This window comes from Callionymus lyra, chromosome 4 (assembly GCF_982586985.1).
Source record: "Callionymus lyra chromosome 4, fCalLyr1.hap1.1, whole genome shotgun sequence".
NCBI lineage: Eukaryota > Metazoa > Chordata > Actinopteri > Syngnathiformes > Callionymidae > Callionymus > Callionymus lyra.
In genome coordinates, this window is record NC_141821.1 from 15238749 (window position 1) to 15264266 (window position 25518).

The window sequence follows — 25518 nt, forward strand, 5'->3', positions numbered from 1 at the left end:
AGCGAAAAGCCGAGTGAAATGAGATTTGATTATTGAATGTTGCACATGTTGCAAGAAGCAATGATGCAGATGGTGCTGACGTGGGTGTGCCATGTGCAGACATTACTTTGTCATCCTTAACCCACGCTGGGTTCATCTTGCAGACTTGATGCCTCCACAAATCTACAAAAACCTCTGTGATGGAGCTGCTTAAAAACTCTTACGCATGCCGCCATGGTGAATAGGATCGGAAATTGTGAAGAAGGCATTTGGAATACTGCCAAAGTGTTTTGATGTGCCTCTTTTTTTGGGGAGAAAGAAACATTGACTGAATACCTGTATGTGATATGTTTGTGCTGCCACCTCTGTCCTGTGAGGGCGTACCGCCGTTTCCTCACACTGAATCTGGAAACTCCTCCTATCTGGTCGGGAACCCCACACCTGGGCTTTTTCATCCATCTGAGGAAAAATAACACGAGAGATAGCAATGTTAAGTTGAATAAAATATTTCTTTAAATACATAAAAGACGCCATGGATACAATGGAAAAACCCTTTGACTTCTTTAAACACATAAAACAAAAGCTGATTGTTTTTGTTTTAATATGAAATTATAATAATAATATCAAACTTATTGTAATTTTGAAATAATTTTACTGTAAAGGAAACAAATAAACGCGTTTCCCAAGGTATTAATTCCTGTTTTAATGAAGATTTAAGTCTCTCCAGTCTTCATGCCCTTACATTAAAAAACTGACTGGATATAATTTTATGATTACCCAATATTTATTAGTTCATACGTGAGATATATACATTAACTAGCCTACATTAAACTATCAGGGCAATTTCAGAGTATCCAATAAGTACATAGATGAATCATAAATGCATTCTTGGCCGAAGAAGCTACAGTTGAAACGTATTTTCTTCTTCTTCAATTTAAAGACTACTAAATCATTCACTCTCCAAAAGCTTAAAAAAAAATTATCAACAGTCTTGTGTTGCTGTGGACGCTCTTAGCTCGTCTCCTATGGAGTCATGTTTTCGAGAAGGAGCCTAAAAGGGTTGGTTCTCCCAAGATTTCACTCATTTTCTACTCACACTCATGAAGAGCAAAGTAAGCCCCATTCACGAAAAAGGCTTTTGAACTTGAAACCCAGTATGCTGCGACCAATTTTCAAGATCACATAACCCTATTTTCAAGTAAGACTTTCTGAGTTCCGGCATGACTCATACGACCTATTGCTGCATGTTATAAAGCAAATAAAGTCTAGAAAGTTATTTGACACGAACATCATTCCACACATATCACGCAGGCAAACCTCACCTTACTGTGTTATTGCTTCAGCACAGAGCAGCAGAGGGAAAAGGGGAAAAAGATAGAATGTTAGTGCCATCTCATTTCATCCAGAAGTTATGGTCAACATCGTGACATGTCACAGCTCAGCGGTCAAACGGAGCTCGATGCAACCTGTAGCATATGTGGTATTTCAGCGCTGGATTGAGGACAAATGTCACTGAACACTGGTTCGCGGTTTCTGGTAGGTAAGAACGAGCAGCTGCGTGGTGCCAAAAGGTTAAGGCGGCTCCCGCTTGAAATGTCAATGGACTACGTGACTTTTGCTTAAGAAATAGAATTTCAGTTGCCTGTATTCATAGTAGAATGTCAGGGGCGAGTATTCCCAGCAATATTTCAAAGTTATTTTTAAACCTTTACAGAGAATTTTCCCCATTACCATGGCATTCAGTTAAGGACAGGGAAGGTAGAAATTAATAATTTAACTCCCAAGAAATTATTCCATTCTTGCTTCCTTTTTCGATACCACTAGGTCTAGGATAACAAAACAACCCTTATTTAAAGTAAATGTTTTTATTAACAAGAAAAACAAATAACCTCCGATACAACATGTTAAAATTAACAGAACCACAAGCTACATTTTTATTATAAATAACAGAAAGAAATGAAAGCAACTTTGATAGTTTCTGGTCTAAGGTAGTGCAAAAAGTAAATAATCAATCTTTTAAAAATGACTACAGTACAATTCTGTACAGTTTAGTATCAATACTTTTTTTCTTCACATCCTTTTCAACCATTAATGTTCGCGTTATGACTTGGATGTCATTGTTGCCTTATATTCTCTTCAATCTAATTTCGACTCTCTGCACGTTCAGCTGTCAGATTTAAACTTTGATTGAACAACTAGTTCTTAAGTCCTTCTTCCTTCAGACCTGAATGGCATTGGTGTCTGCTCCTTCCCACAGAGTTCCAGGGGTTGACTGATCAAATGTTGAACCTGACAAACCCACCGCTCTGCTCTTCCCTCTGTTCCACTGAGTATTAACATTGTGCCATTTTGCACTCCTTGATCTGACAATGGAGGTGTACTCTCAGCGAAAAGGCCTCTTTGATCAAATTAAAATGCCCCACTTAATCCATGTCAGGGTTACTCGGTGTCTAGCAAAATACAGCTGTTGCATCCAGAATGCCAAGCAGGGATGAAAGTGGGACTCGTCAAGCACTTGTTCTCCGTGAAAAGAACAAAACACCAGTTTTTGGGACAAACATGTAAACAAAGTCTAAGAGCCTTGTTTGGTTTAAAAGATAATTGATTTTTGAAAGTTAATTGATCTTTGTCTAATAAGTGAACGACTCACTACAAAAGTATTTGATTTATTTATAGTGAGAATAAGATACAAATAAATAGCAGGTCTATTGTTAAATTTAAAAAATATATAGATAAAATGTGGATTATGAATTTAAATTCAATTTTTCTTTCTTTTACGAAGCATACTTTTGTATACAAAAACCATAACTTTTTAGTAGTAGGTTTATATACACCCTTGTCCTGTCAATTCCATAATTCATTAAATTGCTAATTACTAATTATTACTACTAATTACTAATGTGTTGATTTAGGTGTGTCCTAAATAGATCTTGGAATCTATTGTACTCATCAGTACGTGTCGGTTTGTACAAAACTCTCTTTTTATTTAAATATTTACATTAGAAAATGATCTTAAGCCCCGCCCACTGAAAATTCTTTGTTTTCTTGAATATAAAATCTTGTTCGCTATGACCACGCCCACATCTATGATTGCTCAAGCATGGAGGTTCATCACCCCGTATCATCAATCCCAGAAGTCTCCACCTTCAAGGGACTTGTATAAAGTGAAGCCATTATTTCTTCATAATGGACTCTGCTCTCGTAACCTCTCATTCGCAGAGATTATAGATGGGAGGGAATGTTATAAAGTGGTCAAACTTTAGAACATGTTCATGATAAGGAGAGAAGTGAAGAGGAAGAGTTCAACATCACAGATGTCACTGTTAATAGCATTACTCAAAGACTTGCAGGAGCCAAGGTCTTAAACAGGGAAGTTCTCACATAATTTAAAAACCAGCCAATCTTAACCGTACCAGCCAATGACCCGTAATAAATGGAGAAATGGTTAATTATGAAAGGCCATTATTTAAGCTGTCCTTGCTAGCTTAGCTTGTTGAAAACATTTAACTCCAACGTTTGTTCTGAGTTGAAATTGACAAATTCTTTGTAGTTTAAACAGTCATTTCAACGAAACTTGAAAATATAAATCAAACAATGCTGAACGTTCCAGCTAAGTAGATATAAATAGTTTTTATTCAAGTAAATTAGTAAATGAATAGTTAGCTTCAGAAACCCTGTGATGCAACCCTTCATTTTAACGTGCGTTTTAGCCAAGTTAAAATTGTAAAAAGTAGTATTTTTCTGAATCAAAAAGTTTATTTTCCCCACGATTGCACCTCTGACGAGTCCGCAGTGATCTGATGTGATCGGGACGAGACTTACTCTATAGTGTAGCCCTCCAGTGTTCCTGTGATATTGAGGCCGTAGCGTCGCTGCATGGCAGCGATGGCAGACTGCATGACTCGAGCAGAACGCAGCACCGACATTCTGGGGTCAGCAGGGGGGAGGTAACCGTACCTCTGCAGCCATGCCTGAGAAGAAGAAGAGTCAGACCGTTAATGTATATAGTAGGGAAAAAAATGCTTAAGACAAGTTTTTTTTTTTTTTTTATCAGACTCTCTCTCCAGAGATCTGGACTGCTGCCCCGGAAATTAATAAATAAAGGATGATCCAAATTCTCTTCACGTCCCTGCTCTCACCACATCACTGAAACGTCTCAAGCCAAACTTCAAATGTGTCAAGAATCCCCTGAATTCATCTAATTGTTTGCATTAAAATGAGCCAAATTGAATCCGAGACATACTTTTCAACTTGTAAGCAAGCTTTAACCTAATACTTGAGATGCCAAATAAAACTGTGACAGCCCATGTAGGTCATGCTTAGCCTTAACACTTAAGGAAGACAAGGATTACAACTCACAAAAGGAGAAGAACTAAACCATTTTGTAAAGCCTTTTCGCTGAAGGAGCAAAGATGAGAGACGTTGTTGTTGTTGGTCGAATCAGAAACACTACAGACATTTTAAAAAAAGTAATAAATCAAATTCTTTACAAGAAATCAAAGGGAGTAGTACAGTATGGTGATATGAGGATTCTATAATCTTGTATAGTTGTGGTGTCCCTATAGCGAGTATACATTTAAGAGCTCATGTTTAATCTTGTTTAAATTCATGACTCGCTACATTTCCCATCAGACACGGTCACAACAAGTCAGCCTTCTCCAAATCAACCTTTATTGCCCATCCTACCAAGTCACACCTATTTTTTTATGACATCCATGAACCTCATGGGTCGCCTTCTTCTACTTTTATGGCTTACCTCTATTTCTCATATTTCTCTGTCAAACGGTACTGCAGAAAAGTACGATGATTAAAACTCAAAAATCAATGGCCAACTTAACCAGCATGTGACATTTTCTGACCTTGATGGTGAACCACTTAGACAGACCTCATCTCCCATCAGCTGAGGGAATCACAGCTCATCCTTCGGGACCAGTATGTACCATTTGGGGATTAACTGGGCTTTCCACAGAAGAGGTATTAAAGGATTTAGATCGAGGTCTCTCCTTCCTTGACTGCTTTATTAACAGATTTTAAACATTGTCATTAAGCATGCAAAGAAACACCAGCACAGATCTATCCTAAGAGCACAAAAAAGCCAAACATCCCATCTCAAAAGGCTGCAGTTGGGTTGTACATTTGCCTCAAACCCTTTTTCCCCCCTCATCCAGCAGAGTTGTGCTGTGAAAACTAAATGCTATTCTTGTACACAGTGTTTTCAAGCTGCTTCAGTTATTTCAGAAGCCTGCTGCTCAGGACGGCACACAAACAGCAAAAGGGAATTCATGGAATTGGAAGACAAAAACATGGTGTGACAGCAAGTGAGGAGAATGAAACAAGAAGTCAAACCATTTCTAAACAACAGAACAAAAGTATAAAGTTGTGTTATGCAACATGAGAAATAGTTGTACCGTTTCATTGTATATGTCACGTATAAACCATATTCACAGTGAAGACAAGATTTAATCAGATCAATATCAAATGCAAACATCTGGTTGAAAGTGTAAATATCCCGTTGACGTAATTCAACCAATATATGTATTATATTTAAGCCTCTAGGTTTCCAGGCTTATAAACTATATCAACAGATGACTACAGGATGGTCAATACGTGAAAGTGACTGAAAATAATTTTCATCAAAAAGACAATAACAACAATATCATACAAATAATGTCTGGTACTTTCCAACAGATTGAATATCACACATGAAAAGTCTTCAGTTCAGCCTCTGTTAGATATTTTGTGTCACACGCTATAAAAACATACTTGAACAGTTTCACGCTCCAGAGCATTAACTTATGTCCTAGTTTTGTCAGCAATACACATGTCAAAATGTCACATATGTCATGATTCATTCATCTTCGTACGGTCATGGATGCCTGGGGTTTCTCCTCACAACACTTGATGTCACTCTTAATCTCTCACTCACTTCCATTCCCATGGATTTCCCCACACTTCTTTGTGACTGCTGTACTCTTTTGTAAGTTAGAAAATGACGCGAGTTGCTTTCACTCGTCTTGAGACCTTGACACACTTGACACACTTGACTACACCAAAGTTTTTTCTTGAGAAGACATTGAAGATGAAATGTAGCTAAAAAACCTGCGTTGGTATTAAATAGAAGCATTGTAGGCTTCTTAATTTCCTGCAAGAACCCCCCCGATGAGAAACTTTACTATATTATAACCTACAACCAAGAAGTCTTGTAAACATAGATATCTACTTTCCTTAAGGTTAAGCACCAGTTAATCACAAAAACGGCTACAAAAAAAATAATCCTGAGTCGTAATGGACAAAATATTATGATTTTCTTTGTTAAATACTTCTTTCCCTATGGCATTGGACTCTCACTAGCATTGACTGATTCGTTTGAATACACATTTATAACCCTAATTATAATAAAATTAATAAATTGAGGTAATCCGAGAAAAAAAGAAAAAGCTCTATACTAATAATAAACTTAATACCTAACCCAATTAAAAAAAAAATCCATCAATATCATTCATCAATCATTTGATATCATCTATGTATGGACTAACTGTTTTAAAGTAGAGTCTATACTTTTGTAACATTTGTCATGGATAAATACATGAAGGCGAAAAAAAAAGATCTGAAGTGTTTAACAACTTCTTTTTAGAAGTAGATTGAAAGTCCACATCCAATAGTAAATCACAAATCCCGCTCAGTTTCCTTTGATACACTACATGTGTGGGTGTTTTCATGTTCACTCATCTCCCTGGACGGACCAAATACACCATATATCTCGGGTCATTCTCACTGTATCCCAGCCTCCTAATTGCAAATTGGAGTGTGAGAGCAACAGGCTGCCGGTGGAGACTCAGGAGATCCCTTGTTTTTATACTTCGGCTAAATGAACATTTTATTGCCTTAGAGTTCATAAATATGCTGAATTCCATCCATCCTTACATTTTGACCTCGGTTCTTAAATAGGTTATACAGATATCAGTGGAAAGTAAGTAAGTAAGTCATTTTTATATATATATCGCTTATCCAGACCAGGGTCATAAAGCGCTTAAACAATCAAAACAATATTCAATATAGTAAATACTTTAAAGGTCAAGATAAAACTGAGAACACAACAGGAGTTCCAGAAAATCAAGGAAAAGCCTGAACAAATAAAAACGTCTTAAGATGTTTCAAGTGCAACTAAAATAATTCCGTGCATCAGTAGAATCTGTGTCTGAATTTTGGTAAAACGCAAGCCTTCCTTTTGTTGAGATAAAGGCTAAAATACATCAAAAAACAAAACCGTGTCTAGAGCATGGACTGAATAATAAAGATGTGGTCATCGTGACATGAAGCGTCTGTTACTGAACTGCTGTAATCTGAGTTCACAAGACATCTTGGAAATACATTCAGAGTCTCCAGACAAGACGCACAGTAAAGGAAAGCTACATTATGACTGGGAAGACATTTGCTGTTTGTTTTTTGTTTTTTTCCAACTGGGCATCCAGTTTTTCTGCAGCCAATTGTTTCAAACTAGATGCTGCCCCTCGGACTGTAGCAATCTGCTGTCTATCGAAAAGGTTTCTCTTTCCCTCCGATCATGAGCGCACTTACACTGAGATTTCTGAATCAAATCCCCACATTTGTAGCCCGTCCCTTCTTTGAAAGAATGAGTAAAACACATCGAGCTTCAATTATAAAAGCAGAAAAGGTCAGCGTTTGCTGTAGCAGTTCTTCAAAGCATCTCCCTGCATTTTAATAAAGAGCAGGATAAGTTAGGATGACTCGGAGCACTCTATCTATTCTGGCACGGCTCAGTGCTGTGTCCGCCTGTTCCGCGACCTGCCTTGTAATTAAGCATCTTCTTCTAAAACACCCTTCAGAGGGGAGAGGATGCTAAAGACGTATAGCTGAGTCAGAGGTCCCTCTTCGTTGTCCCTTTGTTTTTTATCCCTTTTCATTCTTTATTCTCTCTCGCCGCTGCTCTCCTTTTCATCGATTCCCTCTTTCTGTTCATGATCTATGGTTCCCAGCGTTCTGCCGATGTCAGGATTCCTGAGAGCGGCGGACTCCGGCTCGACAGCCTCCTTATTCAATGAGACAGATATTCCTCTGCGTCTTCACTTTGCAAATGGATAATGAGAGAGGGCTTGTGTGCAGAGATGGTGCCATTAAGTGAAGCTGGAATTGGGTGGTGTAATAGTAATGAGATGGAAAAGGCTGGTGTTGATCACATGGTCCTGCATTTCTGCTACAAACAATAGTGGAACACACTGGGATTGAAAAGATCACCGAGGACAATTAAAAATGATTAAACCAGAGCGGTTTAGTAACATTTAGTTACAAAGCAAAGCCATTGATTAACATTAGTCATTTATTTTAATGAGAAGTTTCTTTGAATTGAGCTGCCAGGGAGCATTTGTTTGATATGCAAAGACACATTTTGGCGGTAGAGAAGAAAAACCTCTACAATATACAGGGAAGTCTTACACATGGAAAAATAGCTAGTTGTTAAAATAGAGTTTACCACACATTATACCTATAAAACAAGACACAATACCTGGCTCTTTTTCTAAACACCCATAAGTACATTTTTCAGATCGTTTTTGCTGTGATAATTGGCTACAAAGCTCTATTGTCATCATTTTAATGGGACTCTTCACAACACCACTTCACCCTGGCAACCCGACCACCTGAATTCCTTCTCAAAAAAAAAAATACTTTAAAGCTTTGTTTTTTAGAGATGACATTTGTTTTTATTTGAAAAGTGGTAGCAGAACAAAGTTTTCACAGTATTGCAATGACACAGTTCTAACACTGGGCGGAGCCAGAAACAAAAATATTCAATCTTGTAAAAGGCCACTCTGGAAAAAAAGAAAAAGTTATTATTGAGCAACCAGACTTTTATTTAAAATAAATACAAACTTAGAGGAAATATAGCAACACCTGTGCAATATAGTTTAACACTTAAAGTAAAATAAAGTTAAATATTTTCTTGAGAGCTACAATGAAAACACTGATATCTATCACAAGATTATTTGCAAACACAAAAATACTTCAATCTAAAATTAAACCAGTTCACATGTGACTGAAACACTATAGTGTTTATGAATGAAACAATCTCAGAGCGAAGCTTATCGCCGCTGCTCCGTCTTAAATATCTACCAACATGCGAGGACTCAACACCTCAATTATGAATGAGGCGTATCCCAGGAAGTCATGTTGGCATAGCAACAGTGAGTCTTAAGAGACACTAGGGACTGATGAGCCGATAGCAGCGTGGTACCTCAAGTTACAGCACGTGACTAAGTCACATAGGCGTCCATTGTTTGCGGCAACATGTGACAGTTGAACAATGTAAATAAGCAACTTCGACAAGAGAGTACCAAGTGTATCACCTGGACAACGTAAGCGCCGAGTATCCGTCTCTGATCTTAAACTTAATCACAAGCACAGACGGTTTAGCAAGAGGCCGTCTCGTGTTTGGAAGCTTGTGACAAATCTACGTGATGAAACTGAGAAATCCATTGTGAAATAAGGCAAACGCTGTGTTGTGAGGTTATGGCTGGTTAGGAAAGAAACACGAGGAGCAATAAGCAACAATACTTGGGGAATTTCCAGTTCAAATTTCACACGGATTGGTTTCAGTCCTCTGATGATACAATACTTACATCACGTGCATATTTCAGTGGAGAAAAAAAAAAAAAAACTTCAACTCAGATTTGATAAATGAACCAAATTAGCCTCCTGCAGGGACGAAGATTAGAACACAGCCTTGTGAATTACAAGCAGTGAATTATTACACAACAAGATACATATTTAAGTGCAATATAATAACAGCAGGTGCATAAAAACAACATTTACTTTTCTAAAACAGGAGATGGGTGTAAAACATTGAATGTTATTTTCAGATCATTGAAAAACATCCACATGATTTAAGTACACAAAGAAATATCATTCAGAAATGGTTACGCCTTTACAGGTCCTTTAAAAAAAAAAAGAAAAGATAGTTATCCAATAAATAAAATTCCATGCAATTGATTGATCTACTCATACAAGCACAAACTACCATTTCAACCAAATATACTCTTTATACAGTATATTTTTGACATTTTGTACATAAGTCAAGTATTGTGATTATTTTTTAATCATTACAGTATTTTTATTGACAAGTGACAGGATCATAAAATGTTAAAAAAGAGTCAACAAAACAATAAATTGTCACAAATGGTGTGTCAAATTAATAATTTCATTTCACAACTGTAAGAGCTTTTATTGTTTAAAGAAGGCAGTTCAGCACAGGGGCCCTTACGGGAGCACAATTCCAGGCCGGTGGGAGAACTACCATCTCAGTTCACCCTGAATTATTCATCAGAAAGAAGAAAACATTGGCAAGTGTGCCAATGTTTCCAGGGCAACAGCAGTCTTCCTGCCCACACAATTATCCACAAACCTATAAACAGAAGCATCTAATATTGATTACTTGATTCAGATTTTAAACCATTAAATGGACGAGCGTCACCGTCTCAAGAGAAACATTGTGGAACACTTGAACCCCGAACAGACACGCGAATGGGGGGTTTTTATGCGAACCATGTCTGCCACCTCTGTGGCGCTGATGGGGGGGAAAAAAATGTCACAAAAATGCCACACGGAAATGTCACAGTCTGATCATACATACTGATCAGACCGTCACAGTTCAGGTTAATATTCATTTGGGATTTCTAAATACAACACACAGAGGGAGAAGCTTAGGAGGAGATTAGTCAATTATGACACATGGCATAAACCCCAATTTTCGCTCCGGCAAAAGCTGAAGACTGTATTTCACATGCGACTGCCCGACTCAAAATGTATTGCTACGACTTTTTAGTGGTGTTAAAATACAATATTGGCTCTACACAGACAAAGTGTAGAGAGCACTGCGAGTTGCACGAAATATCACATTATCACAAGTGGCAAGAATCTGAATGTTTGAAATTCCAGGTTCTTTAACAAGTCTTATCAAATCGATCAGGCATTTTTTACTGAAAAAAATGTGTTAAAATAGGATTTTTTTTAACTTGTTTATTGTCAATTCACATCAAACATAGATGACATATCCATAATATGTAGTATACATACGAAAAAATACTTCTATTCAGGTCACCCATCAGGTAGATATAAGAAACACAGTAATACAAAGCAAATCAAACAAAAAAAAACAAAAAACTGAAAAAACAACAACAAATATGAAATACTCATATTTAAATATGAAACAAATGAAATAATTTGCAATCTTAAGTCTGTCAATTAGAAACAGTTAAGGTGGATGATTGCTAAATGAATACACTACTGAAAGATTGTCAACGAAAATTATAACAGAATATTTTTGTCGACCATCCATTAACATGGTAAGAAGTCAGCGGTGACTAATGAGACAAGAGTAAACAAAGACTAACGTTGAATAAAACGCTGTTATAATAGTTTAATTTAAGCATGATGTTATTTAATTTCGTTTATTTTTAAAAACCTCGAAAAAACATTTTAGCATCGGATTGGAATGGACAGGTGTGGTGCTGAGCTTCATAAAAAAAAGAAAAAAAAGGACAACACTACGTTGCCACTTAACAACCACCCTCTTCTCCGACCACGAGTCCTCGCCCCTATATCTCCAAATGTTCCTGGAGAAACACTGTCCATCAGTCGGTAATGTAATGGTTATCATGGGTAATTAAGCATTTCCTCCAGATTCATCATCATGGCCTCAAATTAAGAGTTCAACCAGTACCTAAACCTCCATTTATCAAACGATTAAACGATTCAAAAGGCTGTGAAGGTCTGAGATGATATTAAGAGGATGGTTGTTTTTTTTTTTTAATCCAGTTAGCATGGCTTGGAAAAACACTGAGCAGAAATAGCATGGTGTGTTTGTGCGTGTGAATCATCTGGGTCAGTGCAGGTGCTGTGCAAATCTCAAAGACTGGGTGAACAAACTGACACCCTGGTGGCACAGAAATCTGCTCTACAAAAACCCATAGTCTGTGTGCGCATCTATTGGTGTGGTATAAAAATAAAAAACAATTATGAAAATGTATCAGCTCAGAAAAATTGTGTTTATTTTTAAAATGTACTGTATCGATTGTGAGAAAATAATATACAACTCTAGTGAATTGCGATCCATCGAATAGATTAAAAGAAAACATTTTGCCATGTTTACCGATGGGACCAAATAGAAGTTGCCGTTTGTGTCGTGCCGTTTGCTGAAGTAGCAACAATACTTGAGAACATGAAGCATTAAAGAGGAGGTGTTTTAACACCTCAGCAACATACTGTAAGTGCAACATACTGTAAGTGCAAGATACAGATCCCTCGTCACTTGTAACGTTGTCTCCATGTGGTCCTTGAGACTCACTCAGATTAGTCGTGCTGCCACCGTACTTAATCCAAGTTGAAACACTTCTGCCGTGTTGTTCTGTTGCTTTTACTCTCAAACGAGAGCTTAACAATCTTCACGCCCGACGATATCGGAGAAGCCACATTTTGCATCTTCAATCAACTGGTTTATACCTTAAAATTATAGTTCAACCAAAATTCAAATTGTATTTATTTTCTACTCCTTTTCTACTCACCCTCATCAAGCGTAAAAAAGGAAGTACTCTGGGTAAGTACTATTGTCTACACTGGAAGCATTTGCGATATTAGTTTATATGGCTTCTTATTCCTTTAATTTCTGTTACAAACAAACTTAAAATATAGATTTATAAAAATATTTTAAGGAACAATTAAAAAAGATGGACATTACAGGTATGTGGTTGTTTTTAAGCATATATTTGGACAAAGATAAAGACGAAGACCACTGGGCTCCAGTCGCTACATAAAAAACAGACAAACGTTTTTGACTATAGAACAGATTACTCTGGAAAATATTCCCAACCCTTGGTCAACATGATGGAGAAGTTTGAATTTTCGGAAATAAATTCAGACCGATCTAGAAGTAATCTATATCTTCATAATTAAAATGGATCGGCTAATCTTTGGCCTTTAGACGAACAATTCTTTGAATCATCTAAAATATATTTTTTCCCAATTGGTCAAAAAAAGGTTATAAATATTTATATGCCCAGTAAAATCAGATGATAGACAAGAGAACCCCTAATAGAAAAGATAGAACTTGGACAAAAGCAGACTGAAAACATAAAGGGTAAGATCTAAATATTATTACTTGTACTGGCTTATCCTGAAACCTTACTTGAATAAAAAGCAAGGATGAGGAAAATGATACTTTACTTATCATAATAGTATTTTAAACTACTCGCACATATTTCTTAAAGTTGTTTTGCTGAACATTTATTCAACAAGAGTCATTTATTACGGTAAATACACAGTAAGTTTCCCAGTGTTAAATGTTTTTGACATCACTTGACTCCTGGCAAACAATTCTTCTAAAGCCACTTGTGCTAAGAGTTTTTATTCATGGCTGCAACAACCTTATTTTCAGTATTTAAATCGTACAAAATGTTGTTTCGAAAAGTAGTTCATCGGCAGGAGTACAGAAGCATCAGCACCCAGAGGGCAAAGACTGCATGTGAATAAAAATAACATTAACAAATGCAACGTTACTAAGAAAACTAAAAATGAGAGTCTTGGGGTCACAAAAGTTAAAAATCTGAAAAAAGTACATCAAGTTCTGCCCAAAGGAAAAGGTGTTAATTAAGACATTGAAAATTATCTTTTTTTAACCTAAACCAAATAGTTTGGATGAGAAAAGAATGATGTCATTGTAGTGTTATTTTACAACCTTTTAAATAAGACGATGTCCGGTGTCTTCGTGGCTGTGGATCTTTATTTGCTGCGGGTTCTAGGGAAGTGAAGCCCACACATGAAATATTTTGAGATCATTGCTACGTTGTTTTGTAACCGATCGGCCCATTTCATAATATTCCCTTCATTGACAGGAATAGCAACAGGCCGAGAATTCCCGTGCAGACCTGAAATTACATGTGACAGTCAGCTGAGGCAGGTTTGATGAATCCAATCGCAGTTTTGATGCGATAACAGGGGGGGGGGCAGTATTACTAATCATTCTGTCATATTTGTGCAGCGGCACATTTTGTCTGACTATGCAGATTCGCGAGCATGGGGACATGAAGAGAAGCTGATGCATCTTCCCCGGAGAATATGAATGAGCCGACGATGTGCCGGTGACACATTTACGCTACATGTTGTTCAAAAGCAAAACACAAACAATTTCTGTTCGCTCCCGTTTACCTGATCCAGCCATGGAGAGAAACAATTTGCAAAGGACACATCGTAATCTGCTCAACTCTGACCATCAATCAGTTCCTGTGTTTATTCCGGAACAATTCAGTGACAGTTTTGGTTAGAGTGTCAACACCATTAGAGACCAGGATTATTCCCCAAATAGATTTTCTGTGGTTACGATTTTAACTAGAAAAGTAAGTAAGTAAGTAAGTAAGTAAGTAAGTAAAGTATCCCCGAGCTGGGGTGTAAGGCTGGATCAGATCACTTATGTTAGGAGGAGCCTGACCATGAATATTTCTGAAAGTAAGAACCAGAATTTTAAAATTGATCCTGAAAGAAACTGGAAGCCAGTGAAGAGTTCTAAGGATCGGGGAAATGTGAGTTCTTCTACTAGAGCAGTTCAGAATTCTCCCTGCAGTTTTGTCTTTGTTGAATTGCTGGGATCTATTTTTCCTTAATCAACTGTAGTCTTATTTCAACTGTATAGTGTCTTGAGATAACTTTGTTATGATAAGACACTTTAAATAAAATTGAATTGAATTGAATTGAATTGAATTGTATAAAATGCAGGAAAGACAGCTTCTCCTTGTTCAGACACGAAACGTAACGTAAGTAATAGGGCTGCAAGATGTCTCAAAACAATTTCGATATTGCGATCTTGGCACGTGCGATATGCATATCAAAAACATGTGCGATAAATTATAATTTTTCATTGATCAGTCAATCAGTCAAATCAAGTATTTCTTAAATCCAAACTTTGACCAATCAGTGTCACGTTCTGTAAAGTTGTCAATTTGTACTTCTATGTCTCGTTGTCGTTTACGTCTCCGTCTGTCTGTGAGCTGTGCGGCGCAGCTTGCTAGGATCGGTTGCTATGGCGACGCGTCTTGCCGGCTGACTTAGAGCGGCTCAGTATATATATATATATACACACAAGGAAGTAAGACTAACTTATGATTGCTACTCAAACACTAGTGATCCAGTCATCAGTTCATCTGTTTCAACATCCTTTGCTAAAGCAACATATTGTAAATACTTTTCATCTCGTCTCAGTCGTTTTCAGCGTTCTTATAAGAAAAAAGTGTAAAGCTGTAGTCTTTGCCGTATGCTAATGAGCCAAGTTAGCATTTAAACTATGCGTGTGTACAAGGAGGTGGGATTTATTATTGATTTGGTGCTATACTGTCACGCCGGCAGCTCCTCTCTGATGTCGCTCAGTTTCGCAGGAAACGCTAAACTGAGCGTTCTAAATTATATTTTTCCCCAACCATGACGGCACAGAAGCACGGAAATAAACGAAAGGGAAATATCGCATCGTTTTCCTTATCTAAACCCCCTGACCTCCCTTACAGTACTCGCCCCTGCGCTCGACTGCGCGTGCATGTGGCTAAATTTTTAGGTGAAGGAAAAAATATTGCAATAATATCTATATCGCAATTCAAGACACTAATATTGAATATCTCACATATTTCCAATATCGTGCAGCCCTATTAAGTAATCGTAAGTAATCACGTAAACATCATGAAGTTATTAACTATTAGTAGACATTCAGGCATTTTCATAAATGTAAAATATGATGTTGCTGTAGACGTATACAAGACGCTCGTTTCCCCATCTAGTCGACCCACGCCATTTACTCTTTACCAGCACTATGATTAAATCTAACAAATAGACTTGTTCACTACCACTGGTGGCTTGAAAACTATCCAATTGTATATTAAACTTACATGTATGCACAATGAATGTAGACAGAACTACAGACATTTTTCCCAGCAGTTTTTGATGAGCGTAAATTAAACTGTGGAACTTTGTAAATAACCAGGCTGTTGTATGAGCCAACAATTCCTAGAGACGCACATACTGTACCTGCGCCAAAGAGATCATTTCACTTCCTTTACAAAATCACTGGCAAATGATAAATAAAAACGTTCATGATTCAATAAAAAAAAAATCAGTTCTCACAGTGAATCAAAGCTGTGTGACCAAGGTGAACTTACAAAGGTGACCACTAGGTGATTTAACTTTGCGATATTCCTGATATTAGAATAACATCTAGCAAACATATAACATTTTTAAAATTGAATACTGAAAATGTTTCGACTTTACAGTTACATCAAGGTTTCTTTATTTTAGTAATTTGATTGTATGAATCCTGATGAAACACCGAAATAAACTTTAATTATCTCTACCTTGTCCCATTATCAATAACATTTGATTTAAAAATGCTTGTTGAACTACTGTGTTAACAACTTTGTTTCAGTAACAGAATGTTTACTCTTGAAATGTGTATTACCAGCAACACAACACAAACAATTACCTTATGACCATCATGACTACCTCTGCAATTTACTCCTAAAATAGCACAGCTAAATACATATTACACCATATACAATGATAGAGAACGGACAAGACAACAGACCACACGATCTGGATCATCTCTTTCATGTGACCTGATACAACATGTGCAGTAAGTGCAGACGGTCATTACAGTTGGACGATACGATCAATACAGTGACCAGACGTTCCAGGGTTACAGGAACTCTTTACTTTGCGACCAAACAAAGTAACATCAGTCTCTCAGTTACCTTAACTTAAGCTAAAGAGATGGCATTGGACTTTTTTGCCCATTTTTTAGGTTTTAATGCACCGAGTTATCATACCAGTAAAAATTCTTTTGGCCATTATATCACAAAAAAAGTTCATCACTGAGGAGATCCATCAGTTATTCATGTTTTTGTGAGTCACATTAATTTTCCAGACAAATTAATAAGGCAACCCAAGGTCTTCAATTTCCTATTGGCTGCATTTCTATTTAAAGACCATCCACTGGTGAAGTGGTCTGTCTTCATTCATTTTTGCTACAAACTAATAATTGACTCTTATATACTTGTAAAAACAAACATGCTTTTGTCTCACAGAGAGACGCTATATTTTGACCACCATTAAACCTCAACATTCTCAACAAGAACAGGATGTTTAGACAGAATTTTACATTCAAAATAACTCCTCAAAGCTTCATTCAAACGGCATCTGAAGCACAGAACTGAGACTTCTTTAAGGGACGAACAAGGACCAAATGATAGTGTTGAGGGAGACACTAGTTGCTCAGTATGATGCACAAGACAGTAAAAACCCAGCTGAACAATGCTGCAGCGATAAATTCACCGAGAAGGAGATGAAGACGGCGCAGTGTTGGAAAGAACGATTGGAGGACGAGTGTTTATTCGATCAGACAATGGGTCGGAAAGTGATTTGACTTTAGTCTGAAGGCGAGTCGTCCGAGGCTCGTTTCCTACTTTCTCAAGTCTTACTTCAATTTGACATGTATTAACCGTTATCACACGGTCTATGACATTAAATTGACTCAGTGATATGTACCAACTTTTCATGGCATGGGTTATAATAACGACTTTAAGTTATGAAAAACTTAAGGAAGGATAGACAAGTCCAATTGACTTATAAATACAGAGTGGGCTTAATATTATTTTTGATATACTTGACAAATAATGATGACTCCATGTTTCTATAGAAAGTTAAAGGGTTTGTTATCATGTGCATATTGAGATGCAGGGTGAAAAAAAAGTTAAGGTTAAATCCACTAAAGAGAGAATCTGACTGAGGCTTATGCTGTCAGTGGAGAGAACAGTTCACCAGATGTCCAGTGATGCTTGTTACATGTGGCATTAAAAGGAAACAGTCCCTGGGATTTTTTTTGGGTTTTTTTTTTACAAGCACACGTAGCCTGGAGGGTTTTTTTTTTTTTGGATAATCCATTCATGATAGAGATGGAAAAGAAAGCTTCTCATTCAGCTTTCATTCAGCATCATAAGGTCTCCTGTTGAAACAAACCGTGAAGCATGTGCTCTTTATTTATGACCACATGACTGCTTTTCTGTTTCTTTTTTTTAATATATTAACCATCCTCACTTTCTAGAAGTTATGAATGAGATGTTGTTGCTTTATTGTAAATAAAAAAAATGTAGTGATAAGGAGTGAGAAGAGTTGGAAAAATGCTGCAGCTGGACCAACAACAAAGAGCCTGTTGTCGATGACACACAGTCAACAATGTTCGGACTGGACCAATGTTTTTTATTTTATGGGGGGGAAGATAAATGTTTAGGAAGAAATACGTTCAAACCAAGAGCGTGTTTTTTTTTTTTACCTCCACGCTGAACGGCTGCTCCTCTCCGTTCACGGCGCATAAAATCCACAGCAACAACTGCAGGAATAACGTCCCCATCCAGCAGCATCTCCTGCCGCCCAGAGCCAGCCGGACCATCGCTGCAAAAACTGTCCCGGTCGGAAACACAAGCGGTAGAAAAAAAATAAAAAGAAGAGAAGAGAATAGAGAAAAATCCTAAGTGTTCCGAAGCAGCATCGCCGCTGTCTGTTCCCCGGTGGAGAGCTCGGAGGAGCCGCGGAAAGTCCTCGCGCTTCACCGCGGAGGAAGTCGGGTTTTTTTATTTGTTTCTCCCGGGGTTGGTGGGGAAGTGTCAACGGCTGTCTCTGCCAGCCTCTCGGTCCCGCGGTCCCCGGGTCGGTCCTCCGTCAGCGTCGTTCCAGGCGGAAGCGTTCGGCTCGTGTACGGCTCTGCGCGGCATAGCTGCTCGTTTTACACTGTGGGCTCCACGGCCAGCGCGCATGCGCACAGGCGCCCATCCTTCCTGGCAAGCAAAACATGAAGGAGCAGCATCTTCGGATTAAACCTTATTTTTCTACATGTTTTTTTAGTAAGAGAGGGATGGATTCCCAGCCAGGTTGAGAGGAAAGATTAGATTAAAAGAATAACAATTGTAAAAAATGTGGATTCCATAAAAAAGTATGTAAAAAGTATGTAAAAAAGTGCTCACAAGAATATCAACCAGATATTGAAGAATACATATTCAATAGTAAACAGAAGAATAGTTTGGTTTCTTATCATAAGCAGATAGGACCAGGTCACTGTTGGAAAAGTTACAATTCAATTCAATTCAATTTTATTTAAAGTGTCTTATCATAACAAAGTTATCTAAAGACACTTTACAGTTGAAGTAAGTCTTAAGTTTGGAGTCATCACAATAACATTAGGACACAGTTCATTCTGCAACAGGGGTCTGTAGCAAATAAAACAATAACTTGATCAGGTATTTCATTCAAAACACGTCAATGCTTATGTCACTGTGCATTATCTAATGCAAACTGTGATGTCAGCACAAAATGAATATGAATCTATTTTGAAAATCTAACTTTTTAAACTTAAGTTGAAATGGAAAGACTAATAAACCACGTATGTTTAAAAAAAAAAACAATCTTTAACACTAAACCAAGATTTTTTAATTAAATATATGTCGTTATTTAATGTTTTTGTGAATGATTCCGGTATATGGTATATTGTCTTTATATCACCTCAAAAAGGAAGATAGGAAAATGTGGTCATATTGATGGCAAAAAAAAAAATTGAATGAAAAAAAAATACTATAGACTTTTATACCAGGTCAGCATATAACAGAGTCTCCTTATTCACTATTTTTTAGAAAGATCACATCAGCATCATGTTACTATATATGATTCATAATACCTTAAACATGCAGCGCATCATAATCATGCAAACAAACCACTCAATTGCTTTGTATTCACTAATAGTTCATGTTTCTGAAGGGAATGTTTTAGCTTGTGAATCTGTGAAGCCACTAGAGGGCAGTGATGGGCTCACAGATACCGTCAGTCATGATGAGCAACTGTGTTCTGTTTCTCTTGTGCATCATCACGGTTTCCAGCCCACAGCAGTGATGACGCCTCAAGGTTAATTTGTTACATCAACTGCACATTTGGAAGGAAAGGAATTCATCACCACAACCTGGTTTCTGCCTCTTTCATTAGGAGTGGACCATATATGAAGTTCGTGCTGCTGCCCTATATAAGAGCGCTACAAAGAACTCTCTCAACCCTCCCTGGAAAATTTACTAATCTTCTAATATGGTCAAATCTTGACTCTTTACGGCTAATATAAATGGTTGAAGATCCAATGAGCCGGATCGACGATCAACCATTTACTCTAAAAAAGGATGAACACGTGACTATTGTTTGTCACAGAAGTATTTCCCTCTTTAGAAATGTTTAACTTTCTAGGAACAATAATGTAACATAGGTAATTCCAGAATGTTTGAACTAAAATATTGTCATAGGTTTTCCAAATATAGTATCTTGAGAAAAGTCTATCTTGTCTAATGTTGAAAAAAAGGCATTTGTTTCATTAAAAATACATTTAGGCAAATGTAAACAAACTGAATGCACGTTAAATTATAGCGTCTCTAGTGATGAGAAAATATTATCCAACCACACTTTCACACTCGTGGGCGAAACAGAATTATTGGTAAATGAAGCGCCTGCTGTTCTCTTGTGCGATTCATAAACAATGTGTAATCATGAGTGTTGTTACATTAAGAAACATTACTATTCCGTGAATTAGATGAGAAACGGTGTTTAGGAAAACACGCATAAATATGATCTTGTCTTAGTCACAACAGCAAGAACTCATTTACTTTAACCATCAGATTGTTTCCTCACGCTCCACTGACAGGAAGATGATGTTTAATTTGCATTGCATGAATAATCTGTTCAAACAAGGACATAGATTTTCTGACTCAGACATCATGTCCTTTCTTTTTATCGCCGCTATCTGTCGTTAATTTTAATGTTCTCTGCAGGGGAAAAAGTCTTTGAAAATGTTTCAGGTGATGCTGAGTGGTGACTTTTTTTTTGACCACATGCCAAAATGTTTTCTTAAAAATTGGGATGTCTTTGGAAGAACTTCATAAAAATAGAACTAAAAAAAGTAGTTGCATCTTTTCCTGAAAAACTTCCACCCATGTTTGCTTCCGCTGACTTTTCTCAACTCAACCACTTCCTTCGGCTCATTCAGGCCGTTCGCCCTTTTGTCAAAGTTAAGGTCTGTTTCAACTGGTCCTCCCACAGATGCCAGAGCTGTGCCAGGACGAAGAAGACTTCCTTTGCAAACATGAGTCTCGCTCATAACTGCCGCATCTGCTCCAAATCAGACCTCCTGGTTCTGCTGGCAGCATAAAACCAGCCTCCTCCGTCTGGCTCTCTTTATATCTGCATGAAAAATAAACTGAACAGAAGGAGGCAAAAGATGCAGATGGTACTTTAGATTCAGACACTTCATTCTCATGTATGTTTCAGTCACATCGTCTTTTCATTTACTTTCATTCATGAGGTGTCCTCAGAACTTTCTCCCTCCTCTCACCTACACCTGGAAAGAGGACTGTTGACAACGTATCCTCCTTATTGATGTACACAAAAATCAGCATTACTCTGGGTCTCTGAAAGACATATATTGATTAAATAAATACTATTGTTATTGTATTTATCACTAAAAGTGAACTATTGTTAAAATGACTCGACTAAATATTGGTCAATGCTGCTGAAACGAGGTTTCATAAACTTTGGTTTCCACCTCACGTGTGATACATTTTAAATGAGATCCCTTACTAAAGTAAAAAGGCTGTTGACTTAAAAAGAAATCGCTAGCAAGTAGTTTCAGACGAAAGACAGGAAGAAGACCTAGCATAAATGATATACCTGTTTAAAGATTTTAAATGCCAATGTGTAAACATACTTTATGTGGTTGAAATTCTGTCAAAATATTGAGGATTTGATCATTTTTGCTTCCTTTATAACTTAGTTTCATGCATGTATATATTGGGTTTATCAGCCTTGGAATGAGCCAAGATCCATGTTGCATTTTGAAAAAGCTTTTTTTTTTTAGAATCCGAGAATGGACCCGAGATATATTTGGGTCACCTTCTGCCAGTAAGTTTTATAAATCAAGCCACCAGAGCCAACCGAACATGACAAGCTATGAGCACTACATTTTGAATCAGCTTCTTGGCTCCACTCTGAGGATTGAATGTCACCGGAACACACCCAGGCCCCTGTCGCTGTCAAGTGACTGCACCTCTGTGCTGGCCGGCTTGGCATGTAGCAGAAGTTGAAATCTTTTGTCTTTGCCGTGACCCACAGAGTCCGAGCCACACCTCCACAGTAGGGCTGGACACTGGTTGTGTCAGTGGTGTTAAAGTTGCACAAGTCAAGATAGTTTACAATCAAATTGTTGATATTTGGAACACTTGAAGAACCCTGAGTCCAATTTCTAGTCAGAGGTATAGACTGGTGACCTGGTACTGCCTGAGCCTTCAGACTTCTCTAAGTGGAGAAGAGGAGAGGGGCCAGTACTGTCCCCTGAGGTGCTCCTGTACTGCGCACCACAGTGTCAGACGTGATGTCCTTCAGCCTGACATACTGTGGTCGATCAGTGAGATAGTCCGAGACCAGGGTCCACATGCATCCGTGTCAGAGAAACAGATGAACATCAGTACACTTGCGACCATGCCTGGAAATGAATGTACTTCCTTCGTCAAATGTAGAAATTTGATATAAAAGTCAAAGAGTGCAGGAGAGTATCTTTTCAATTCCTCTATGAACTCGGCAGCTCAATGTCCTGGAAATGGTAACATAGCTCATGGATACGAGTCCTTGTGTAGAACCTAATGTATCTGGTCACCTCCACAGAGGAGTTTATGTGTAGTCTGCATTTATCTGTTTATTTCACAAAATGACTCAAAAAAGGAACGTGTTTAAATAATGCGATTTGGATACTGTTAGTGTCCTTGAGTTCCATGTGTATTTTGGAAGGTTTTAAAATACAGTTCGGACCAAAAGTTTGGTACGCCCTTTAATTTAACATGCTTTTTTACTGTTATTTATAGAGATTGTATATTATTACTGAAGGCTTAAAAACTATGAATGAATACATGTGGATTTATCAACAAAGACATTTGAAATATCTGAAAACAGAGTATAGTTTCTTGAAAGTAGCCACCTTTTTTCTCATGAATGCTTTGTAGACTATGATCTTTTTCTGGATGAATTCACAGTCAGTCATGTGTGTCTTGTCTGGGTTACTTTGTTTAATATCTTGACTTTTTAATAAAGTTTGGGCCATCAGTTGTGTTGTGCAGAAGTCTTATTCATATCATGACAAGAACCAATCGGTTAAATTAAGAGAAACTAGTGACCGTTGTAACTTGAAGAAACAAAGGTCAGCCAGGCTGTAAAACTGCTATTATGTGTGTCCAAACTTCCTTTGATAGATAGCATTGTAACTGTATGTCGTAATAGTCGTTCTTTCTTTCAATGAGCAAAATCAATTTGATGGTATTATGAGTTTCACAGAGTCATGTGTGCTCCTTGACAGAATTTTCTAGTTTATCATTTCAAAGATATCATACCATATAATCTCTAAAATCAGAAGTAGGTCATTGAAAGCTTCAAGCGAATTCTTTCTTCCTTCGTCTATACTTACAGATCAAGATCGAAGCAAAAACAGCTCTTATAATGACTTCAATGGAAGGAACGAGGACGAGCCTATGCTGACATAACTTCGCATCTTCTTCCCCTCGTGAAAAAAAAAAGAAACCAGAAGGTGACCCACTATAATGTTGCACTAAATATAAGGTGTTGGTAAACACGTTGAACCATCGAATCAGTGGGCTTTTAAAAAACACCAGCAGCTGCTGGTTGTCATTCAGTGTCTCCAGCAAATAGCTCTACATAATTAAGTCTGATATTCAAGCGTTGCTGATTTCTTCTGTATGTGCCACTCTAGCTTCAACACACTCTGAGACCGCTTTTTATAAACTGTATGAACGGTTGTCTTGCATCAACCACGATGCCAGGCCTGGTGACAGATGATTGGATATGAAAATACAGTAAATAGCAGTTACGTTTGACTGATTTGGACGTCAGGTGGCAGAAGTCCGTGGATCTGTGGATCCGAGATTTAATCGCGTACAATACCAACATGTGATTACATGTTCTTGACTTATAAGTAAAGTTTCATTTAAGTTATGTGTTGATTTGAGTGTGTCTTAAATAGATTTTGACCTCTATTGTATCATCAGTTTGTGTCTGTTTGTACAAAACTCTCAAAGTAAATGATCCAGAGCACTTTAATGCAGATTAAATCTAACCACACCTTCTCTGCTGTGATTAGTCAAAGGTTTTTCACCTCCAAGGGACTCATTGTATAAACAAAGTGGGGCGTGATTACAGCTGGCTGGAGGAAGAGTGAAGCCATTATCATGTCATTACTGCTCTCCTAACCTCTTGTTTGCCAAGAGACTTACTGCATCTTGGAGAGGAAGACTTTGAAACATGTTGGGTTTTCAGATTAGTTACCCATAAAATTTAGTTTAAATCTGTATTTCGTTTATTATATAATTTGTTGAAAGATACATGCTGACAATCCCATAACCAACTTGGCAGAGATTTAAAAAAGGAGAAAGAAAATGGTTCAACAATGAGAAATTATTTATTTGTATAATGAAAAATGTTTTTTTGTTGAAAAATGGACATTAATATGAAATGTATATATTTATTTACCATTGAACCAATTGATAAAAACATAGAAATAATATTACATTTTAAAGGCTTATCTTAAGTACTATGTTATAGTATATGTTAATGCAGATTTTGGACACTGCTAAATATATACTATATTTGGACAAACAAGAAAATAGACGTATTTACTCCTCAGCTCCTCCTGTACTCCCCCGAGGACAAAACGACATGGTCGAGTGTAAACGAATGTTTGTGCCAGCAAGACTGACTCAATCTTACGCAACCGTGTAATATGATCTTTTTAAATGGAAATGCTGACTTAATGGTTCCTGGGAATTGGAAGCGGCGATACGCCAGAACCACCACCTTGATGGAATTTCAAGGTGGGATTTAATTTGATAGTCATAGGGATGTTGTTCCCGTCAACCAACAGATTTTAACATTGTGAATACAGTATAAGCATATATTTACAAATTCTGAATTTCATTTTAGCTGCAGCCTCCAGATTGTTTATGTTTCATGCGTTTCTCTCCCTGTCTCATTGAGAACTGCACATTCCAGAGCCGGACAAACACATCTGGGTTGGGTCCTGCAAGATTTCAATCTTATTTAACTTCCTTTTACATGCTGATAGAGAGACTTCTAGGGTTTCTTTGCAGACCCTCAGCTGACATAAGGCTTTTCTTACCTTTACGTTTAAAAACATTTACGTCGATTTGACGCTTCTGATGTTTACACAAACATGACAATAAAGTAGCTAAATAGTGTATTATGAGGTTACCAGTTTGATGTCATTCAAAGGGTGTAAAAGTGTTAATAGCAGAAAAAATACAATCAGGAGGATTGGTTAGTGTGAAATAAGTTGAATTATTATTTATATAAATGATACGAAGATCAACATAATCTATGTTTTGTGCTGAAATGACGGGT

The 25518-nt window shown here is 37.4% G+C and overlaps 1 protein-coding gene across 2 annotated transcripts in view; it reads right to left on the reverse strand.

Annotated features, from left to right (window-relative positions):
* mmp16a (matrix metallopeptidase 16a (membrane-inserted)) overlaps nt 1-18803 on the reverse strand; it is a 57515-nt gene extending 38712 nt beyond the window's left edge. Inside the window, exons 1-4 of one of the 2 annotated variants that reach the window (XM_087788892.1) lie at nt 18350-18803; nt 3802-3950; nt 1302-1316; nt 316-438 (exon numbers count right to left, since the gene is read on the reverse strand). In XM_087788892.1, coding sequence (XP_087645018.1) covers nt 316-438; nt 1302-1316; nt 3802-3950; nt 18350-18466 — 404 coding nt within the window. In that variant the 5' untranslated portion in view covers nt 18467-18803. The remainder of the gene's footprint in view (nt 1-315; nt 439-1301; nt 1317-3801; nt 3951-18349) is intronic. The other variant, XM_087788893.1, reaches the window with a different exon arrangement.
* Nucleotides 18804-25518: the final 6715 nt, after the last annotated feature.